The sequence below is a fragment of the Nicotiana tabacum genome, chromosome 15, assembly GCF_000715075.1.
Source record: "Nicotiana tabacum cultivar K326 chromosome 15, ASM71507v2, whole genome shotgun sequence".
Taxonomy (NCBI): domain Eukaryota; kingdom Viridiplantae; phylum Streptophyta; class Magnoliopsida; order Solanales; family Solanaceae; genus Nicotiana; species Nicotiana tabacum.
This window is the reverse complement of record NC_134094.1, coordinates 20427084-20450536: the sequence shown is the minus strand read 5'-3', so window position 1 is coordinate 20450536 and position 23453 is coordinate 20427084. Positions and strand designations below refer to the sequence as shown.

Below are 23453 nucleotides of genomic sequence, written 5' to 3'. Positions count from 1 at the left end.
CACATTGGGCTTGGTGCAGTATTAATGCAAGATGGCAAGGTAATTGCATATGCGACGCGGAAGTTGAAAGTTCATAAGAAGAATTATCCTGTCCATGACTTAGAATTGGCAGCCATTGTTCATGCGCTGAAGATTTGGAGGCATTACCTCTACGGTGTCTCATGTGAGGTATTTACTGATCATCGCAACCTTCAGTATCTGTTCAAACAAAAAGATCTTAATTTGAGGCAGAGGAGATGGTTGGAGTTATTGAAAGACTATAATATCACTATTTTGTATCACCCCGGAAAGGCCAATGTAGTGGCCGATGCTTTGAGTAGAAAGGCTGTGAGTATGGGCAGTCTTGCGTATATTCCGGTTGGTGAGAGGCCATTAGCTGCAGATGTTCAGACTTTGGCTAATCAGTTCGTGAGGTTAGATGTTTCAGAACCCAGTCGGGTTCTAGCTTGTATAGTCGCTCGGTCTTCTTTATATGAGCGCATCAGAGAGAGGCAGTATGATGATCCTCACTTACTTGTCCTTAAGGACACGGTACGACATGGTGATGCCAAACGAGTTGATGTGGGGGAAGATGGAATTCTGCGAATGCAGGGTCGTATTTATGTGCCTAATGTGGATGGGCTTCGTGAATTAATTCTTGAAGAAGCACACGGTTCCAGGTATTCTATTCATCCAGGTACCACCAAAATGTATCAAGATTTGCGGCAACATTATTGGTGGAGGAGAATGAAAAAGGATATAGTTGCACATGTAACTCGGTGTCTAAATTGTCAGCAAGTTAAGTACGAGCATCAGAGACCTGGTGGTTTGTTTCAGAAGTTAAAAATTCCTGAGTGGAAGTGGGAGCATATCACAATGGATTTTGTTGTTGGCCTCCCACAGACTGAGAGAAAATTTGATGCAGTTTGGGTCATTGTGGACAAGTTGACCAAGTCAGCCCATTTCATTCCAGTGGCAGTTACCTATTCTTCAGAGAGGTTAGCTGAAATTTACATTCGTGAGATTGTCCGCCTTCACGGTGTGCCCGTGTCTATTATTTCAGATGGAGGTACACAGTTTACCTCACATTTCTGGAGGGCTATATACGTGAGTTAGGCACGCGGGTGGAGTTGAGTACAACATTTCATCCATAGACGGACGGACAGTCAGAGCGCACTATTCAGATATTAGAAGATATGCTTCGCGCTTGTGTTATAGACTTTGGAGGTTCTTAGGATCATTTCTTGCCACTTGTGGAGTTTGCTTATAATAACAGCTACCAGTCGAGCATTCAGATGGCTCCATATGAGGCATTATATGGAAGGCGATGCCGATCACCAGTTGGTTGGTTTGAACCGGGAGAGGCTCGGTTGTTGGGTACCGCTTTGGTACAGGATGCCTTGGATAAGGTCAAGATTATTCAGGATCGACTTCGCACAGCTCAGTCTAGGCAAAAGAGTTATGCCGACCGTAAAGTTCGTGATATTGCATTCATGGTTGGAGAACGAATATTCCTTCGGGTTTCACCTATGAAAGGTGTAATGAGGTTCGGAAAGCAGGGCAAGTTGAGCCCTAGGTATATCGGACCCTTTGAAATTCTTGAAAGGGTGGGTGAAGTAGCCTACATGCTTGCATTACCACCTAGATTATCAGTGGTTCATCCGGTGTTCCATGTGTTTATACTCCGAAAATATCATGGTAATCCGTCCCATGTGTTAGATTTCAACTCAGTCCAATTGGACAAAGATTTGACTTATGAGGAGGAGCCGGTGGCTTTTCTAGCCCGGCAGGTCCGACAGTTGAGGTCTAAGAGTTATCCGTCAATTCGGGTACAATGGAGAGGTCAGCCGATAGAGTCATCTACCTGAGAGTCCGAGTCGGACATGTGGAGTAAATATCCACACCTTTTCTCCAGCTTAGGTATTTTTTGTCTAACTCCGTTCGGGACGAACGTTTGTTTTAGAGGTGGAGAATATGATGACCCAAAATGTCATCTCTAAATTTAATAAGTAATTATGTGTTCTAAGACCTTGAGCACCATTTTATCATTCCTCGACTTGCGTGTGCAGTCCGTAAAATTTTCCGGAAAGTTTTCATGTGAAAAAAAAATAGATTAAAATGTGAAATAGTGCCTTTAAACTCAACTGAGTTGACTTTGGTCAATATTTTGAGCAAACGGACTCGGATCAATGTTTTGACAGTTCCGATAGCTCCGTATCGTGATTTGGAACTTGGGCATATGCCCGAAATTTAATTTGGAGGTCCCTAGCTCAAGTTATGGCCATTTAACGGAAACTAGTAATTTAAAGACTAAAGATTTCCAAGTTTGACCACGGGGTTGACTTTTTGATATCGGGGTCGGAATTCAATTCTGGAAATTGGAATAGCTCTGTTATGTCATTTATGACTTGTGTGCCAAATTTAAAGTCATTCCGGATTCATTTAACATGTTTTGGCACAAGATTTGTAAATTAAAAAGTTTGGAAACTCAAAAGATCGAATCGAGGTGTGAATTGTAATTTTAGCGTTGTTTGACATGATATGAGACCCCGAGTAAATCCGTATAATATTTTAGGACTTGTTGGTATATTTGGTTGAGATCACGAGGACCTCTGGTGGATTTTGAATGGTCAACGGAATTTAATTTTGGCATTTCAAGAACGTTCGACGTCGTTTCTTCAAGAATAAGTGGTATCCCATTAAGCAAATGAATTCCAAATTCAGTTTTGATGGAATTATTAGATCCGTATTGAAATTTTAGAACCATAGCAAAAAGAATCATCGAATTCGGACATCGTATGAGAGAGTTATGCCCATTTTTATGTCGGGAAGGATTTTTCATAGCCGCCAGTGCCCAGGGTAGCGTGGGGCGCTAGCCCTGGCGCTGGAAATTATTGGTGTTCTGGAAACTGCGCCACAGGCAGCGCCCCACGCTACCTGTGGCGCTCGAAAATGCCAGAAACCCCATAAAACGGGGAGTTTAGCCATTTTACTCATTTTTGAGTTTGGGGAGCTCGGTTTAGGCGATTTTTGGGCGATTTTCAAGGGAAAAAATTGGGGTAAATATTCTTTATCCTATATTGATTATATTTCATGATTCCATACTCATTTACATCATGAATCCATGAATTTATGGAAGAAAAATCAGATTTTTACAAAACCTTCCAAAAATGTAAAACGAAGATTTGAAGGTCAATCTGATGTCGGAATTTGATAATTTTTATATGGTTGGACTCGTCTCGGAATGGGTTTTAGGATTTTGTAAGTTTTTTCGAGATTTGAGATGTGGGCCCCACTGTCAATTTTTAAAGTGAATTTCGGATTTTTATCCGGAAAATTAGTAAATTCATATGGAATTATTTCCTACGATTTGTATTGAGTATATCGAATTGTTTGTGAATAGATTTAAAGCTTTTGGAGATAAATTTAAAAGGAAAAGCTGTGGTCGAGTAATTTATTGAAATTTGCAAAGTGAGGTAAGTGTCGTGGTTAACCTTGACTTGAGGGAATAGAACCCTTAAATTATTAGTTATGTGAAATGCATGTGAACGACGTATAGGCGAGGTGACGAGTGTCTATACGTCGTCAAATTAATTATTTGCATAATTATTTGAAAATCATAAATTGTTCTAAGACACGAATTAATTGTTATAATAATTATTTCTTTCCTATTCCTTGACAAATATTAATTCTTGAATTCCTGCAATAATTGTTACATGCTATTTGATTTATGTGTATTAATTGCTACTTGACATTTAGCATATTAAATATTAAACTGTCTATTTTCTCCCCGATTTTTATAATAAATTGCTAATTGTCATTGCTTGTTTCATAATTAAATCATAACTATTGAATGCTTGTTGTTTTAAAATTTTATATTAATTATTGCATTTATTGGGGCAATTTATTCTATAAGAATTGGTAAATGAATATATTGGAGGATCGGGTTGCACGCCGCAACAGACTTGTTTAAAAGTCCATATTGGAGGATCGGGTTGCACGCCGCAACAGACTTGTTTAAAAGTCCATATTGGAGGATCGGGTTGCACGCCGCAACAGACTTGTTTAAAAGTCCATATTGGAGGATCGGGTTACACGCCGCAACAGACTTGTTTAAAAGTTAATATTGGAGGATCGGGTTGCACGCCGCAACAGACTTGTTAAAAAGTTAATATTGGAGGATCGGGTTGCACGCTGCAATAGACTTATAGAGAAGTCAATATTGGGAGATCGGATTGCACGCCGCAACAGACTTATTTAAAAGTCTATATATATACTTGATTGAAATAAATATATGACATACTTGATTAGAAGGAAAATATTGGGAGAGCGGGTTGCACGCTGCAACAGAATTGAATGTGAATATATTGTGAGAGCAGGTTGCACGCTGCAACAGAATTTATGGAAATGATAATTGGTTATAACTGATGAATTGGCTTCAACCATTATAAATGAGTTACCTGATTTATTTCTATTATTGATGTTGTTACTAATATTGCGTACAGGTTAATGTAAGTGAACCGCCTTAGCCTCGTCACTACTTCATCGAGGTTAGGCTCAGCACTTACCAGTACATGGGGTCGGTTGTACTGATACTACACTCTGCACTTCTTGTGCAGATTTCGGAGTTGGTCCCAGCAGCGTACCATAGACTTGCTCGGATTTCAGCTACTCAGAGGAGACTTGAGGTATAACTGCACGACGTTCGCAGTTCTGAAGTCCCCGTCTACTGTACCTTAGCTGTGTGTTTATTTCCAGACAGCTTTATTTTATTCACACCTTTATTTTTATTATTCTAGAAGCTCGTGCACTTGTGACACTAATTCTGGGATGGTATTTAGACGCCATTATTTTTATGGATTATTCACTATATTTCAGACCTTGCTTCCGCATTTGTTTCTTTATTATTATAAATTTAAAAATTATTTAAGAATGGCTAATATTATTTTAACGTTGGTTTGCCTAGCAAGTGAAATGTTAGGCGCCATCAGGGTCCGAAGGTGGGAATTTCGGGTCGTGACAGTCTCCTTCATAGTATTGTATTTTCTTTCCTGTCCAAGTTGTATTCCGGACAGTTATTGTATTTTATTTTAAATTTCTAGAAAAGGCTCATGCACTTGTGACACCGGGTTCTGGGATGATTATGGGATGTTCGCTATTGGAATTGAAAAATATTGTTATTTATTCTGTAAATTCATCTTTTACTAAATAAATTAAAGTAAATTTTACGATTTCAAAAATATTAAAATGAGGATTTAATTAACTATTTAGTGTTAGCTTGCTTGACAGTGGAGTCCGGCGCCATTACGACCTTTATGAATTTTGGGTCGTGACATTTACTATCACAAATTAAAATACACATCATCCATTAATGTATTTGATTCTGAAGTATATATATATATAATATAAATAATTAATACCATCAACATGTATGGATTCATTTACAGCTACTAACTTATAATTTTAAATTTGTCTCTTGATAAATTAGAACTAGTCCAGGCCATCGGCTGATCAATATAATTGGAGCTCTCTAGGGCTAATACCATGAAGGTTATAGAAAAGAATAGGGAGGCCTAAGTCTCTCGGAGACGGGAGTCAGGATTTCAATTTTATAAGTTCGAAAATTTAAGACAACAACTTTAAGTAGGCGTGTCGACATAAAAAATATGAGATTTAGAAAAAATAGTTTTTAAAGTTAAGTTGAAAAAAATATATGTTTGGACATGCATTTCACTTGAAAAAAATATTACAGCGTTTGTGACAGAAAAATATTATTTACTTGAAAAAAAATACTTTTTAAAATTTAAAACTCATCTTCAAAATTTTTTGTACTCGACTTTAAAAATTCAATTAAATATATAACCTAACACCGATTTGAAAAAAACATTTATGTCCAAATGGTTCCCAAGTATCTAAACTCAACTTAATTTCAAAATTAGTGCTAATATTGGTTCCTCTTGATATATATATATATATATATATATATATATATATATATATATATATATATATATATATATATATATATATATATACACACACACACACACACACACACACACACACACATTGCTTATTAGACAGTTCTTCCAACTGTTTTAAGGCTTGAGATAAGAAGAAATATTCAAATAAGACAATATATCAATGACTCAAAGTCCTAGATATTGAAAAAGACTTGTATTTCTATGACATATGCACAAGCCTAGGCTTTTCTTTTTATGTACAATGTGTGTTTAGTCAGAATTCTACACAATTTTTTCCCCTACTATATTAGTTAGGTATATTGATTTACAAGTTTCACAAACTAAGTTGGTTAGGTTCAACCGTTTAAAAAAAATGATTTTTAATTAGAAGGAGGGGAAGAGGAACTCATTAAAATGATAGATAAACTCAAACATGTTGGAATCAAGATTATTTATGTAAGGGAAAAAGTGAAATATTCATCAATAATGAGAAAATGAAAAATGTAACGGAAATATTATTTTTTTCTGAAAAGTTTAACCCAAACAATAATCTTCCAAGTTAATAGGCCACGTCGATCAAGAATCAAATTGGAGTAATAGTTTTGGCATAATAACATTTTAAAGGGCAGTCGGCCGGTGCGTTCACGTAAAGTCCAGGGAAAGATTACATCCTAAGGGTTGTGATATAGACAATTTATTAGTGGCGGCTTTCACATCCCGAACTCGTGACTTATAGGTCAAATTGAGATAATTTTATAGTTGTTGCATGATTCCCTATTAATAATAATATTTTATGGAATAAAATTTCAAATTCCTCCGGAATATGAAAGTAGAATAGGAAAATTCTTTTTGTTAGTTGCACTAGATGAATGGTTTTAAAATATCGTGCACCACAGTCTAGAGTATTAAATTAATATTATAAAGTGGAGAATATAGGAATAATAATTTACCATAATCTTTTATTAGGTGTGGATATCTTAGAAATGAAAGGTGATGAGAATATGGGTTAAATAAAAGCATATATTCTGCATATTGTATCAGATAAAATCATTCTTAAACCTACTTATTCCGTCCAAAATTAAATATTCATATTAAATTTTGGCACGAGTAAATGAATGAATATCGTAGATGTAGAATATTAATAAATGTAAAATACATGATGTGCTTCATTATTGTTTTAGAACTTTTTAAAAATACAATGGACAAAAAGTTTCATGCACAAAATGCCCAAAGAAAAAAAAAAGGAGCTCCAATTGCTTTTAGAAATTACAGAAGATATGTCAACGACATTCTATCTTTATCAAAAGAGATACTCCTATACTTCAATAAAATAAAAGTAAATTCATTTGAAACATTGAATGGGTTTATATTTTATTTTTAGCAATAATTAGAAAGAAGAAGAATTTTAATAGGAAAATCAGTCCAAAAATAATAACAAAAAAGCCAACAACAAAGAAAAAAGGTTCCAGATGTTTTTATTTAATTTTCTAATACTTGCAAACAAGATGGGATTGCATTTTTAACAAAATCGAGTACACATATATTTGATACGTATGGTATATTCCCAAGTAAAAATATTAAGAAAACTAATAGATAATTGGAGAATACATTAAACTTTTTAGGTGGTACAAAAGCATTTTCGTGCACCTAAATGGGCTAATAGTCTGTTCGGACAAATTTTTTTGGAAGCCAAAAGTGCCTATATTTTAAAAAAATAAATTTATTTTAAAGAGTTGGATATTTGGCAAAGCGATTAGGAAAAAAAAATGTTTTGGGGGAAAGCTGAAAACATAGCTTCGCCCAAAAGTATTTTTAGAACATTGAACAAGCAAAAATTGGTGCTCTAATATTGTAAAAGTATTTTTTAAATTAATTAACCAAACATAATTTTTTTTATTATGCAAACATACTTTTTCTAAAAGTACTTTTGACAACAAGTACTTTTTTGACAATATCAAGATAATATAGATTACCAGTTCTAATATCGTGTAGTGTTCAAGGGATTTTAAAACAAACAAATAACGAACCTAGTGGAATCTCACGAGTGGGTTCTGGAATGAGTAATATGTACACAGACCTTACCTCTATCTTATGAAGGTGGAGAGTCAGTTTCTGATATACCCTCGGCTCAAGAACAGTGAAGGAAGAAATAATCAATTAATAGCAACAACAAGATAAAAGGAAGAGGGAGCAAATGGCAAAATGTGTAATAACCAAGATCAAAGAATACTAGAATACAAGACTAGTGTTCAAAGGATTTCATTTATTATAATAATATTAAGAAGTTTAAATGTTTGGCTAAGGGTGGCACTCTATAAAACTCTTTTCCTACTGATGATTTTCCAAAAGAAAAATATATGGAAATGCAATGTTTTTAAAAAAAAATTATTTTAGAAGACCTTTGAATGGCATACAACCAGTTTGTTCCTTTTAATTAAGAAAAGAAGTTCCACCAATATATGTCTAGACTTTAACGTTTGTTGTTTCCTTAGTCACCCACTACAGCTAACATTGTCCACAATGTGAACTTCTAATCGCACCAACAAAACAATATTTTCTTACTTTTTGAATGTACATCCAATTTGTATTGTATGCCCACGTTTCATAGAATAACTAAAATGGAACTTGAAGTGATTTTTGTACACTTTAGTTTGTTCCAAAACACAGTAGAAATTCTTTTTTTTTCCTCCAAAATTTATCAAACGATATCGAACCTTATTTGATGCAAGTGTTCCAAGCAATTATGAACTCCTCCATATATCTACTTGTGATAGTGTAGTTACATGAAAATAATTAGCAAGATAAAAATGACTATCTTGTCTTTTAATGAGGAATAGCACAACTTTGTAATGGGAATTCAAGTTTTGCCAATTTTATATATGATTAACGAAATTTTTTACATCTTGTTCTTTTTCTACCAATTTCTGTGATTATTGGGCCAGGAACTTTTTGACACATTGGGTGCGCCACACCAAGGCTATGGTGTGAAAATATTGCCAAATGGCCACTTTTCGGTCTTGTCTTTGAGAAATAGTCACAATATTCTGAAGTAGGGGTGTACATGGACCGGATTGGTTCGAATTTTATCAAAACCAAAACAAACCTATTATATCGGTTTGGATTAGTTCGATTTTGTTGGAATTTTCGGATTTTTCAGGTTTTTTTTGTTACATGAATATTATTTTAATCTTGCATTATTAAAGTTATAGATAAATTTTGATAAGTGAATATATGTTTTACTAAAAATAAAAAATAAAAAAAATATATATGATCTATTAAAGTGATCTTATGGGAGAATTTGTTTTAGTAACACATAATAGTTTATTTTTTTAGTCGTCTACCAATAATTTTTTGTTGATTTACGCTTTCAGGGTTAACCAAATTTAATAATTAAACATAAAAATCAATATGACGCCTAAATAATGATATGTTCTATGTAATTTTAGATTATCGAAATACCACTTCAAATTCGAAAAATATATAATAAATCTTGACATATGAATATGAAAGAACAAAAAAGAAATGATTGACGCATTTCAATAACACATAATAAGAAAGTGATACAATCTCTTATTTAAAGTAAATAAAAATGAATGCACTTTATAATTTTATTAAATATTATATCCCATGAGAGCATCTCAAATATTTCTAGATATTTTTAAATAAAACTCTATATAAAGTCTTAAAATTATATATAAAAAATTATATATTTATATGTCGGTTTGGTTCGGATTTTTTTATTCAATACCAAACCAAACCTAGTCAGATTTTTTAATCGGTTTGATTTGACTTTTCAATTTGGTATGATTTTCGGTTCGACTTTTCGATTTGGTACGGTTTTCGGTTCGGTTTGTAAACGCCTATTCTGAAGTTTCACTTGTGAAAATTTAAAACTCCAAGATAGTGGTTAAATTTTAAAGACGTGCTGAAATGTGAACGCTAAGACAACGAGTGAATGTACAATTAGCAAGCCACCCTGTTGATTACTTCTATCACCCTCTATGTTTTCTTCAAGAGATGTGGACATGGACTAAATGCAAAAGAAATTTTACAAAAACTCAGAGTAACTCAGAAGAAAAAGTACCAATCAAATTGCATCACATAACAGAAGTACAAAATATTCAAAAGTATAACCCACGTTAACTATTCCTGATTTACATTCCATAAATCTTAAATCTTTTCATATTTCACCATTAGCATCCAACTAGATTTGCACTGGTCGTTCTCATATTTCATACCAAGATACATGATTACTTGAGATACATTAGGCCTTTGTAATGTAAACAGTAAACATGTAAATCTAGTGAACCAATTCAAGGCTTCAGTTAGATATTGCTATTTGGAGATATCAAGATTGTATTTTCAAGAAAATAACACTTCTGCAGCTAATCTAGTACAAGCAATGGATGCTTCATTACTACTACCATATCCCGTATTAACTACTCCCTATCTACCAGTAAATTTGTCGGTGATGAAGGTTGACCATAGCAATGATACTAAGTAATCACCATGATCGACATGTCCAACAATGAGATTACACATGCTGCCATACCATGCTTTCAAAATAACATCAGCCAGCAAGTGGATTAGCATGTATGGTCACCCGGTTGAGCCTGATTTCGGCAAGGGGCTTATCACCTTGTCCTGTTGGAGTCTGCAAAATTTAGATAATAAGTGAAATAGGTGATAGCTAAGCAAATTCACTTTATCAAAAGGGCCCTGTATCGAGTAACATAAATACTGAAAAACGGAATATTATGCTATAGAGTCGGTATTTCTCTGTTTAATAAGTTAATGCTGAATAAGAGCGAAGAATCACTAATTAGCACAAATGCTGGAAAATGATAGATTTCTCTTCATTGCAGAAGTTTATCGGCAAGCATCAATCCAGGCATACCTTTTCCATAATATCAAGGACCTCAAATCCATGTATCACTTTCCCGAAGATGGTGTACAATCCATTAAGATGTGGTTGCTTGGCATATGTCATGAAAAACTGGCTCCCGTTGGTATTAGGGCCACTGTTGGCCATTGACAATATCCCTCTTGCATTGTGCTGGAATGGAATGCAAGGCACACATGATAAGAAAATTAAGTAGAGGCAGTCACTAATATTAAAAGTAAAAGATGATAAATCAAACATGCTAGACATAGAACATCATCGACATGGTGTAGTAAAAGTCTAATCAGATCCATGTTGACTAGTTTGGCATCAATTCCGAATCCTGAATCAAAGGCAAGCGACCCCCCAGAAGCAGTCGAGGTGCCAAAGTATGTTAAAAACAAGATAAGGTAAGAAGAAATCAGAAAGTTTTTATTTATTTTCTTAACAAAGTATCATTAAGTTGCCATGAAACGAGAACACTTTTCAATTGCAATGCTAAACAAACTTTTGTTAAAGGTCTGCCAGATGCTACAGCCCATATTACAGAATCTCAAGCTCTATAGGACCAACAAAACAATGTTCTAATCAAGAACAGGTCAAACTTGACAGCATAGATTTAGGAAGCCACTGAATAATAGGATGATTTAGGAAGCCTGTTATGAATAAAAATAGTCAATGGGCCATGATATGGGATCCGGGTTGTGGGCCCCAAGTACTGTAAACAATTAACCGAACTTGTTAAAATAGGGTAGAGTAGCAATAGTAGGGCTAGGCTGAATATTGTTAGAAACTTCCCTTCTCTGGTCTCTCTCTCGCATATTTCTCTCTGTGGCTCTGTCTCTCCCCCTACTTTCTTTCTGTTCCTATCTTAGTTATGTTAATGTCTATCTAGTGTCTATCTAGTTATTCTCTAATTCCATATATTGAGTTTCAATTAATCAAAGATCAATTCTCAGTTCCTATTTGCAATTGTGTTGTTTGATAACTCCATAACAAAGCCACTGAATAATAGGCAAACATCTATCAGACCGAATGTTGCAGACAAGTACCTTGAGAGACTCCCGTATCTCGTCATTGACTTTTTTTCCCCAAATACTTGTCCCGCCTTTTCCTGTACCTGTTGGGTCACCACCTTGGATCATGAAACCCTTTATATTTCTGTGAAATATTGTCCCATCATAATAACCACTTGCGCATAATGCCAAGAAGTTCTGCAATCAAAGGGAACTTTATATTCGTACCAATCAAACAAACACCATATATCAATTAGTTTCACCACTCAATCAAATATTTCTACTGCTTCCAGATTAAGAAGGAACTGCCAGTATAAACCAAACAAGATTAATAATTCTGCAAGCAATCATGGCTCTGAAGGAGTTTGCAAAATTCAGGGTACCAGATAGAATTCCAGGGAGAAAAAGTAGTCTACATGTGCCATAAAGCTTAGCTTTTTCCATTTATGAGATAATGTTCACTACTTTATAATGTCCCTCTATGTAGCATAAGCATATGGATTACGAAACGGAAAAGGATCAAGTATATCCCTCTACTATGAGAAATAGTTTAAACTACCCTCCGTTTGAGTATCCGTCTATACCTACCCTCACCGTTATACAATTGCTCAAATGTACACCTAATACTAATGGAGGGGACTCGTGACATTCAAAGTAAAAAAATCAATATCTACATGATATTTCACTTCATGGGGCAAGGTTGTAAATAGCGCTCGTCTCAGTGCTAATAGCATGAAGCTTGCGAGGCTGCGGCGCCACTTTCCTCTGTTGCGTGGCGAAATTAAAAAGGCAAGCGCCTCTGCTTGAGTAGTGAGAGGCGCTAAGTAGCGAGAGGCGCACAGTAGCAACGACTTTTTGAAAAGAAAAAAAAAAGCAACAGACATCAGCAATTAAAAGAAAATTTAGGGCTTGAGTTTGTTTTCTTCTCTCTCCTTCAAGCTCGTCGACAAGAGTGGGTTGCTCTAGTGGTGAGCACCCTCCACTTCCAACCAAGAGGTTGTGAGTTCGAGTCATCCCAAGAGCAAGGTGAGGAGTTCTTGGAGGGAGGAAGCCGAGGGTCTATCGGAAACAGCCTCTCTACCCCAGGATAGGGGTAATGTCTGCGTACACACTACCATCCCCAGACCCCACTAGTGGGATTATACTGGGTTATTGTTGTTGTTGTCCTTCAAGCTCGTCGACCCAGCCCCACAACAAAGAAGCAAACCAGATTTCTTCTTTCTTCTTCAAGTTTCTTCGATCGGGTATGCTTCTCTTCTTTCTTCTTCTCCGAGTTTCTTTCTTGTTTCTTCTTTCTTCTTTCTTTCTTCTTCTTTCTTTCTTCTTTTCTTTCTTCCCTTCTCTTCTCTTCTCTTCTTCTCTTCTTTTTTTTTTTTTTCCACTCTGTTGTTTTCGAGCAGCGGAGAGCCTTTTGGCAGAGAGCTTTCTTTCTTTCTTCCTTTTTCTTCTTCTCTTCTTTTTTTTTTTTTTGGCTCTGTTTTTTCCGAGTCCAGCACTGGTTTTTGGGCAGAGGCAGACTTCCTTCATACCTGAATTTTTCCTCTTTTATTCAGTTATAGAGTAGAATTAATTGCATATTGACTTAATATTTTTTTCCTATAAACAGTATTGACTCATCCGATGCTAATAAATGAAGGCAGAATACATCGACAGCCCCTTAAAGTTGTCCTCACTTTTCACTTAGGTACTTCAACTTAAGTTCATTCCATTTGAACACTCCAACCACAAGTCAAATGTGTCATTTAAACACAATTTGATGATGTGGCATAGTGTGTGTTGCCCACCGCTTTAGAGAGCGTGAAATGCTATTGTTATGGGTCCCAAAGAATAAATGTTAATAGAGAAAAAATAAAAAACAAAGTAACTTTCTTTCTCTCACCTCTCCATCTTCTCATTCCACTGCATCTTGTCAATTAACACCATGTGAGCTTTACCAAGCTTCACTGTAACACCCAAAACAACCATGTCCAGCAACCCCTTTAAGTCTAAAAACAAGTAGCCCCAACACCACCAAATAACTCGCGCACAGAAGCACAAAAACATCATGTAAGCTGCACTTATCGCTATTTCCTCACTCCTCAGCCCAAAATTAACAAAAATCTTGCGAGTTGTCCAAAAGTAGCATGAACAAGAAAGAAAAACTTTGTTACCTCCATCTTCTCTTGAACAATGTGGATCTTTTAAAAGTAACAAAATTAACATTAAGAAAGAAAAATCTGAATAACAACATTTCCGGCGAAACTTCATTTTTTCCGGTGCAGTTTCGTTTTTCTCAACATTAACGAAATTAAACTTTGTGACTTGAATCTGAAGAAAAATCAGATTTACATCTCAAAAAAGGGCGAACTTTATTTTTCCCTACGAATTTTCGTGAAAGAAGGAGAAAATCATATTTGGATCTTTCAAAAAAATTCGGCCAAAGCTCCAACGTGAAGAAAAAGAAGAAAACGAAGAAAGGACCAATTTTCTGGAGAAGAGTTGGAAAAAAATGGCTGGAAATTGATTTTGCCGGCAAGGAATGGTCATTGGGGAAGATGGCGGGTGGGTGGGGTTCTCATTTTTATATTTAATTATTTTTTAATTTTTTATATTTGTTTAAGTTAAATCCACGTGTCCTTGTCTTATTCGTAAGTCTGGCGTGTGAATTTCACGTACCTTTTGTGTTTAGCTGCCTACAAATTTTGTGTCTAAATGAAACATTCGAGCTGTGGTTGAAGTGTTCAAATGGAACGGACTTAAGATGGAGTGTCAAAGTGAAAAGTGTGGACAACTTAAAGGGGTTATCGATGTACTCTGCCGTAAAAGAAATGATATAGCTTGGAATATGTTATACAAGGCTCAACAAGATCCGCAATTAAATGTGCGTTTTGTGAAAAAACTTACCATGGTGGAATAACTCGTCACAAACAACATTTGATTGGTGGATTTAAAAATGTAGTACAATGTCCTCTTTGTCCAACTAATGTTAGGGAGCAAGTAAAAACAGTTGTTGAGAATAAACATGTGACAAGAACTCAAATGAGCTATGAAGCATCTGTGAATCTAATTGATGAAGATGATGATGAAATGGATGAAGATGATGAAATCGGACCCTCTACCCCCAACTCAAAAAATATCTTCAGATAGTTCTAGTGGATCATCCACGGCGCGTACGGTGACGAAAGATCCTCTCAATCTTTATTTCTCGGCAAAACAACAAGAAAAGGAAAAAGGTGATTCCAGTTCAAGTTTGGAAGCCAAGAAGATTTTGAGGGATCGCGTTGTAAGTGCATTTACAACATGGACGTACGATGCAAGGCTCCTTTTCAATTGTGTTAACTACAAAATTGTTGATAAATTCGTTGAGGTCGTAGGACAATATGGCCCAGGAATGAAACCTCCTAGCTATCACGAAGTTAGAGTAACTCATCTTAAAAAAGAGGTGAGGAAGATAGACAAGGTTGTTGAGGAACATAGAGTAGAATGAGACAAGTTTGGATGTTCTATTATGATGGATAAATTGACAGCACAAAATGGAAAAATGGTCATAAATGTGTTGGTGAATTCTCCAAGAGGTAGTGTTTTTCTTGAATTTTACGATGCTAGCAACTCTTCTACGAATTCCACCAAAATGTGCAACTTGTTTGCAAAGACTACTGAGAAAATTGGGAAGGAAAAATATTGTACAAGTTGTTACCGATAACGCTAGTGAGAATGTTAGTACGGGTAAGATGATGCAGGGTATATATCCACATATTTATTGGACTTCATGTGCTACCCATTGTATCAATTTGATGTTTGGTGACATATTCAAAGGAAAACTCATATGCTTCAGGTAACTTTAATACAGTTATCTTTAGAGCTTTAACTTTATTTATACTCATGTCATATTAACTATAAAATTGTTATTGTTACTTTTACAGTTTTCACTAAGGCCGTCAAGATATATTCTTACATCAGTCAAAGGCCATTGTTGTTGAATTTGATGAGGAAATTTACAAATGAAAAAAATTTGATGAGACCGGCCAAGACAAGATTTGCGACAACTTTCTTGACTTTGCATAGTTTTTACTTGCAAAAGGAAAATCTTGAGAAAGCTAGTTCTTTCAATCGAATGGAAAGAAAATAGATATGTAAAGGAAGTTGCGGGAAAAGAAAATGGCTACCATCATTTTGGAATAACGGTGTTCAGGCACTTAAAGTTGGTGGTCCTTTGATTAGGGAGCTTCGTATGGTGGATGGGGAGAGAAAACCACCAATGGGCTATCTTTATGAAGCTATGGATAGAGCCAAAGAAACTATTGAAGTGTCATTTGAGGGAGATTTGAGGAAATATGAGAAAGTTTTCGAGATCATTGATAGAATGTGGTCGATTCAACTTCATCGACCTTTGCAAGTAGCAGACCATATTTTGAACCCGGGATTGATTTACAAGAATAATAGAGATGGCATTTTAGATTCAAAGGTGTAGGTTGGATACCATAAACGTATTGAGAAGTTGGTCCTTAATGCAGCAATGGTATATCAAATAGGGGAGAGAGTTTGGCAAGTACACACAAGCAGATGGCCTATTTGGTTTATTGACAGCTATTAAAGCCAGAGACATAAGGTCACCAAGTAACTAACTTTAATATAGATGTCCTTATAGCTTTAATTTAATTTATTTGATTTATTTATTTTATACCCATTAACTTTTAAAATATTTTTCTATAGCTGACTGGTGGATGCAATTTGGTCATCAAACTCCAAACTTGCAAAAGCTTGCCGTCAAAGTACTAAACTTAACTTGAAGCGCATTTGGATGTGAGAGAAATTGGAGCGTATTTGAACATGTAAGAAGCAGATTTATTATATTAAATATATTCTATATTGTATTATTATTAGTATCTATTAATTACTCCTACAATTTATGCGCAGATTCACTCCAAGAAAAGGAACAGGCTTGAGTTATCGCGTCTCAATGATCTAGTGTATATTAAATACAATAGAACAATGAAGCGTCGTTATGACGCTTGCGATACCATTCTTCATATACTTCTTCGTCTTCATGATTTTGGGAGGCTCCAATTAACCATTCATTTGCCTCAATATTATTTGGATCAATGGTATCGCGAGCTTCGTAACGACGTTTCATTGTTCTATTGTATTTAATATACACTAGATCATTGAAACGCGATAGCTCAAGCCTCTTCCTCCTCTTGGAATAAATCTGCACATAAGTTGTAGAGAATAATTAATAGATACTACTTCCTCCGTTGCAAAAAGATTATCTTAGTTTGACTTGGCACAAACTTTAATAAAGAAGAGAGGACTTTTAAGATAGGAGGTCTTAAATAAGCCATAATATTTGTGTGGCTATAAAACTTTTGAAATTTGTGGGTTGAAACTTTTCATAGCATTTGTGTGGCTAAAAATACTTTCTATTAAAGAAATTTGAAAGATGCCAATCTTTTTGGAACAGACTAATAAGAAAATAGTGCCAATATTTTTGAAACTTAGGGAGTAGATGTTAACGTAATATAGAATATAATAAATCTTCTCACATGTTCAAACACGCTCTAATTTCTCTCCCATCCGAATGAGCTACAAGTTATACTTAGTACTTTGACAGCAAACTTTTACAAGTTTGGAGTTTGATGACCGACCACATTGCAACTACCATTCAACTATCGAAAAAATATTTTAAAAATTAATAAGTATAAATGAATCAAATAACTCAAAAGTAAAGCTATAAAGACAACTAAAACAACTCACTTACCTGGTGACCTTATGTCTTTGGCTCTAACAGCCGTATTATAACCAAATAGCGCATCTCCTTGTGTATACTTAGCACGCTCTGGCCCTTGTTAAATTAGGGACCAACTTCTCAACACATGCATGATATCTCAGCCACACTTTTGCATCTAAAATGCCATTGTCATTATTCTTATAAAACAGACCCGGGTACAAAATATGTTATGCTGCATGCAAAGGTCGATCAAGTTGATCTAACCACCTTCTATCAATTATCTCGAAAACTTTCTCATATTTACTCTCATCGCCCTCAAATGACTCTTCAATAGCTTCTTTGGTTCTATCCATATCTTCGTAAAGATAGCTTATTAGTGGTTTTCTCCTCGTTCGCCAGATGAAGTACGGTAATCAAAGGACCACCAACTTTAAATACTTGAACAACGTCATTCCAAAATGATGGAGAAATAATATGTCAGACAACTTCTTTCCCGCAAGTTCCTTTGCTAATCTACTTTTTTCTATTCGGTTGAAGTGACTAGTCATCTCAAGTTGTTTTTTTGCATGTAAAAATCATGCAAAGCCAAGAAAGCCATTGCAAATCTTGTCATGGCCGGTCTCACCAAATTTCTTTTGTTTGTAAATTTTCTCATCAAGTTTAGCAACAATAGCCTCTAACTAATGTAAGAATGTATCTTTATGGCCTTGGCAAAAACTGTAAAAATACTATTTTAATAGTTAATAAGTATAAAGAAACTTAAAGTTATATTAAAGACAACTACATTAAAGTTACATGAATTATACGGGTTTTGCCTTGAAGATGTCACCAAACATCAAATTGATACATTGGGCAGCATAATGCAGTCCAATAAATGTGTGGGTACACACCCTTCAACATGTCACGCTATGGCATTCTCAATAGCGTTATCTATCACAACTTGTACAACATTTTCCTTTCCAATTTTCTCAATGCTCTCCTCAAACAAGTTGTACATTTTGGTGGAATCCATAGAAGAGTTGCTAATATCGTGGGATCCAAAAAAAACCACTACCTCTTATAGAATTTACCAAAACATTGATGATCATTTTTCCATTTCGTGTTGTCCATTTATCCATCATAATGGAACATCCAAATTTATTTCATTGCACTGTATGTTCCTCAACAATCTTGTCTACTTCTCCACCGTCTTTTTTAGATGAGTAACTCTAACTTCGTGATGGCTAGGAGGCTTCATTCCTTAGCCATATTGTCCTACGGCCTCAATGAATTTAGCAAAACTTTTGTAATTGACACAATTGAAAGGGAATCCTACATCGTAGATCTATGTTGCAAAATCACTTACAGTGTGATCCCTTAAAATCTTCTTGGTTCTTTCTATAACATCATCACCTTTTCTCTTTTCGTGTGGTTTTTACGAGAAATAAAGATTGAGAAGACCTTTCGCCCCGAACCATGCCATGCATGATACACTGGCACTAGTTGAAGACATTTTTTGAATTTTTTAGGGAGAAGACCCCATTTCATTGTCTTCATCAATAAGATTAGCCACATGTGCTTTGTAGCTCATTTGAGTTTTACCACATTTTTCTTTTTAACAAACGCTTTTATTTCTTCCCTCAACCAGACAAACTGGACATTGTACTACACTTTTAAACCCACCAAGTAAATGTTGTTTTTGACGAGTAATTCCACCTTGGTAAGTTTTTTAGCAAAACACACATTGAATTGCTGATTTTTTTGCTCCTCGTATTCCAAGCTATGTCATTCAATTTACTACCATTAGATGATGCCATTGAATATAATGTTTATAGACAAATAATAGAGTTATTATGTAATCAGTTGTATACTAAACCTGCAAAAATAATTCAAGTAATGGAGGAAGCAAAAAACTGAGCAAAAGAACTCCCGAAACAGAGGAGTTTGTTGCCGGAAAAATAGAGTTGCTGTTGGAAAACAAAAGGAAGAAAAGAAGTTGCCGAAAAAAGATAGTTGCTGCCGGAAAAAAGAAAGAAAAGAAAGAAAAAAGAAAGAAGAAAGAAGAAGGAGAAAATAGAAGAAGCAAGTACCTGAATAGCTGAACCCTAGCTGTTGCGACTGAAAGAGGAAGAACCGAAGAAGAAGAGTTGCGCAAAGGTCTGAGTCTGACAGAAAAACCCTATATGTTGCGTTTTTAAGTCTGTCTTTTTTTAGAAAGAAAAAAAAAAGCACTGGTTCTCAACGTCTCATCTCCTCCTCGTTGCCTCCTCGCTACAAAGCAAAAAAGGCGACAAATGTCTGCTTTGCGTCGCCTCACACTTTAAGCGCTGAGGCAAGCGCCTTTCACAGCACTGCTCAACTCTCTATAGTACAAAAATAGGTATGTGTATATAAACCTCCATGAAGCTGGCCCTCACAACCCTCCTTGAAGGCTGGAATGAAGAGATCTCATTGCTAATTATTTTGCCCTCTTTTTACCTCAGAATTCAGAAAAATCAAAGGTTTGAAAAGTTCTTTTCCATTCAACTTAAACAGAAATTTTTTGCATGTGAATGAGGCATGCTTGAAGATCCTCATTTTACAAGGGTTTTTTTCAATAAGGAATTAGAAAGGTCATTACCACTTTAAGTATCCCCTACCTCACACAAGGTAGGGGTAAGGTCTGCGTACACTCTCCCTCTTCAGACCCCAGACCCCACTTTTGGGGTCAGCATGTTGTCATTGATGTTTGAACCAGAAGAGCAAACCTTCCTGTACTAACACACAAGCATTTTGTATTTGCAATTCGACAATGTTTCCCAAACTTGTCTGCTTATTTGATATGACATCTTTTTTTAAGGTTATTAGAGAATGCATCTCTGTTTATACCTTTTTCTTGTCTATTTCATAAGACATTGTCACATTCACTGAAACTATATCCTTTATGGCTATTCCAGGAAGATGTAGCCTACAAAGGTCGGATACAGTATCCCTTGCGCCAATCTGGAAGATCTTTCACTTCAAAGGGATGTAGCAATTCAATTACTCCAACCAGATAGACTAAACTAAGTTTTCCAGGAAGATAAGACACTTTCAATTTTATCTGAATACCAGGAAGATAAATCTTTCTTTTTTCTTTTGAGGATGAGGAAGATAAATCATTTTATGTAGTTTAACAGGATATCTTAAGTAGTAACTTGTTTTATGTTTGTATTCGGTTCTTATATAATTGCAATAATGACAAGTTAGGAAGGAAGACCGATGCATCAAACGCAGCTGAACCCATCTAGGTCACTTAAACTTAGAAAGCTGCATTAGTAAAACAGACTTTTATCCTCAGAAGGTGGACGACCTGCCGGCTAATTATGGCTTATCAGAAGGCAAATTTAATAAGTCTGTCTATATTTTAAGCATGAAGATATTCAGCAGGGGAGAAAGTGGAAGAAGAACAGTCAGGCGTTAGACAAAATATACAGATGGATGGTAATCCATCCTTAATAAGCACAAAGACAACACAACATGAATGTCCATGTCCATTGATAAACATCCAACAAGGTCAAGCATGTCCTTGGAACCCCAAAAGCTCATGCGCAAAAAAGTCTATTGCTTTCATGTTATAGGGATGGAAAAAATGTACTATTATATGGGCACGAGAAATGATTCATCATTGCTAAACATCCAACTACCCATATAATGAAGGGATGAAGCCCATGTCTGGAGCTAACCACTGAAGAATCATTTACATTAGAGAAACTACTCAAATTCCCAAACTGTCGGTGTGTTAAGGTAAAGAATAACTAGGAGGGGGAAACAACTCTCGCTAAGGAACTTAGCAAAATAGCCCCGTGACTTTTGGAGAAGGGGTGCCTCCTCCGAAACAGATCACAGTAACCAGGCACAACTGCTATTTACCAAATATACATGTATTATGGGGGTTGACGCCTGCCTGCCCAATACTGGAGATGCCTATGACCTGATGATAAGGGAGCCGGCAACCAAAGCCCCAGCAACGGCGAACCTAACTAAATCAATCCTACGGTAGTGCAATTCCTACTACCTGAACAGGCAGGGGAATTAAAAATATTATAGGAAGCTCTAGTCAAACTATTTGGCCTCTGTCGGACCTAAAGCCTTAAATTGGAACCTTAAAAGGTAAAGGTAAAAATTAACATCCACCACTATATTACGCCAAAAGGAAAAGAACAAACCTGTCAAATTTTTTGCTAGACCTATCAAATTGCAAACAAAGTTCTATACTTTTTGTTACCAATTTCAGGCAAGCATGGAAGAAAACAGCTAATCAACGCCCCCCCCCCCCCCCCCAAAACAAGAATTGTTAGTAGGAGTTTGGACACAATTTAGTTGAGATTTGGAGAGAGAAAAAAAAGCAGTATATGAAGTTAAGTTGAAATAAGGTATTTGGAAGTTAGAAGTTGTGTTTGAACTTGAAAAAACAGTTGAAATTTTGTTACTGAAAACTTGAAAATTTGAAAAACTCCTAAAACCTGTTTTTCAAATTCTAAATACCAAATTTCAAGTGTGAAGTTGAAACAATGAACCAGTATGATTTTTAAAAAAAAACTTACTTTTGAAGAATCTCCAAATATTATTTCAAAAATTGCAACATGGCCAAATTAGAATAACTAGTTACTCTACAGATACAGCAGTGAGATAATTTGAAATCCTTTTAATTTGAACCCTTTTTGGAGTAGCTAAAGAACAAGCAAATCAAAATATTTTTGTCTATATTTATTCTTTGAGTTTGAGGTTGCAGAATGGATTCATCAAAATTCTAAAAAAATGTAAAAGAAAACAAAAGCATTCAACCTCAGTTTACTTTAAAACACAAATAATATAAAAAATCAATTTCTTAAAGAAAAAACGAACCTCAGCAGTTCTAGGGACTTCGTCACAGAAGATTTCGCACTTGATATCGCCTAGGTTTGTATGAAGCGTCACTGACTGCGCAAAACACCAAGCGATTGCTAAATTTGGTGGCCTCAATTTTTGAGAAAATAGCTTGGAGCAGAATGTGTTTGATAAAATATCCGAAAGAAAAAGAAAAAAAGGAAGAACGTACCATGTTTTGCTGCTTGAGTCTTTGAGATTATTAGAGCTGACTCGGAGCCCTTTTCTGCTTTGCTACTGATGAAAAAATAAGAGTTTAACATAAGGGTTTTTGTGGGGATCTTCTGTAAGGCCCGGTTAGCTTCGACTTCTTTCTCGAGGCACAAGCAGTATGCACAAAGGGTCGTTTGGTAACGAGTTAAATAGAAATTATAATGTGATATGACAATTATAATACGATATTAAATAATGATAAGATTATTTTTGAGTATATTTTTATTGATATATGTTATTTTATACTGTTTAAATAGTGCGTCTGTCTATTGTGTGTATATATTGTTTATATTAAAAAGGTGCACTAAACTCCCGTCATGCGGGGATCCGGGAAGGGTTGTACCACAAGGGTTTATCGTAAGCAAACTTATCGAAGCAAGAACTTGTTTCCAAAGTTTGAACATGTCACCTTCTGATCACGTCACAGGGCAGCAACTTTACTAGTTACGTCAAAGCTCTATATTGTTTATTTAAAGAATAATGCTATATACTTTAAGTAGTGAATTATTTGGACAATGCAATTTGGATGACATCCCTTGACTTGAAGTGTCATGTACCTGTTTTGGGGTTCTACTAGTTCCAATTTGCCCTGGAAATTTTCATTTTGACGAATCTCACCCCTTAATTTTAAAGGATCAAGCTGGAGTAAAACCCTAGCGTCCGAACTGCAACCTACTAGACCTTATAGAAATCGAGTGAACCTGTAATTATTATAGGGGTTTTCATAAAAATCCGAAAAATCGAACCAAACAGAAAATCGAACTAAATCGATCAAAAAAACCGATACTTTTTAGGTTTGGTTTGGTTTTGGTTTTGAATTTTAAAAA

At 35.4% G+C, this 23453-nt stretch overlaps 1 protein-coding gene across 1 annotated transcript; it reads right to left on the bottom strand.

The window, feature by feature from the left end:
* Window positions 1-10280: 10280 nt before the first annotated feature.
* Window positions 10281-22755, bottom strand: LOC107826677 (peptidyl-prolyl cis-trans isomerase CYP18-1). Its single transcript, XM_016653687.2, has 5 exons — window positions 22586-22755; window positions 22393-22467; window positions 11877-12038; window positions 10840-10998; window positions 10281-10596 (listed from the first exon to the last, which is right to left on the bottom strand). Exons 1-5 carry the CDS (start codon window positions 22586-22588, stop codon window positions 10513-10515), a joined length of 483 nt encoding a protein of 160 aa, XP_016509173.1. The 5' UTR covers window positions 22589-22755; the 3' UTR covers window positions 10281-10512.
* Window positions 22756-23453: the final 698 nt, after the last annotated feature.

Excerpts from the sequence above, each read along its gene's own strand:
- LOC107826677 (XM_016653687.2), bottom strand. Across the intron at positions 12,039-22,392 it reads AAGTCCCTAGAACTGCTGAG|AACTTCTTGGCATTATGCGC; the intron begins GTTCGTTTTTTC and ends CTTTGATTGCAG. Across the intron at positions 10,999-11,876 it reads AGATACGGGAGTCTCTCAAG|CACAATGCAAGAGGGATATT; the intron begins GTACTTGTCTGC and ends ATTCCATTCCAG.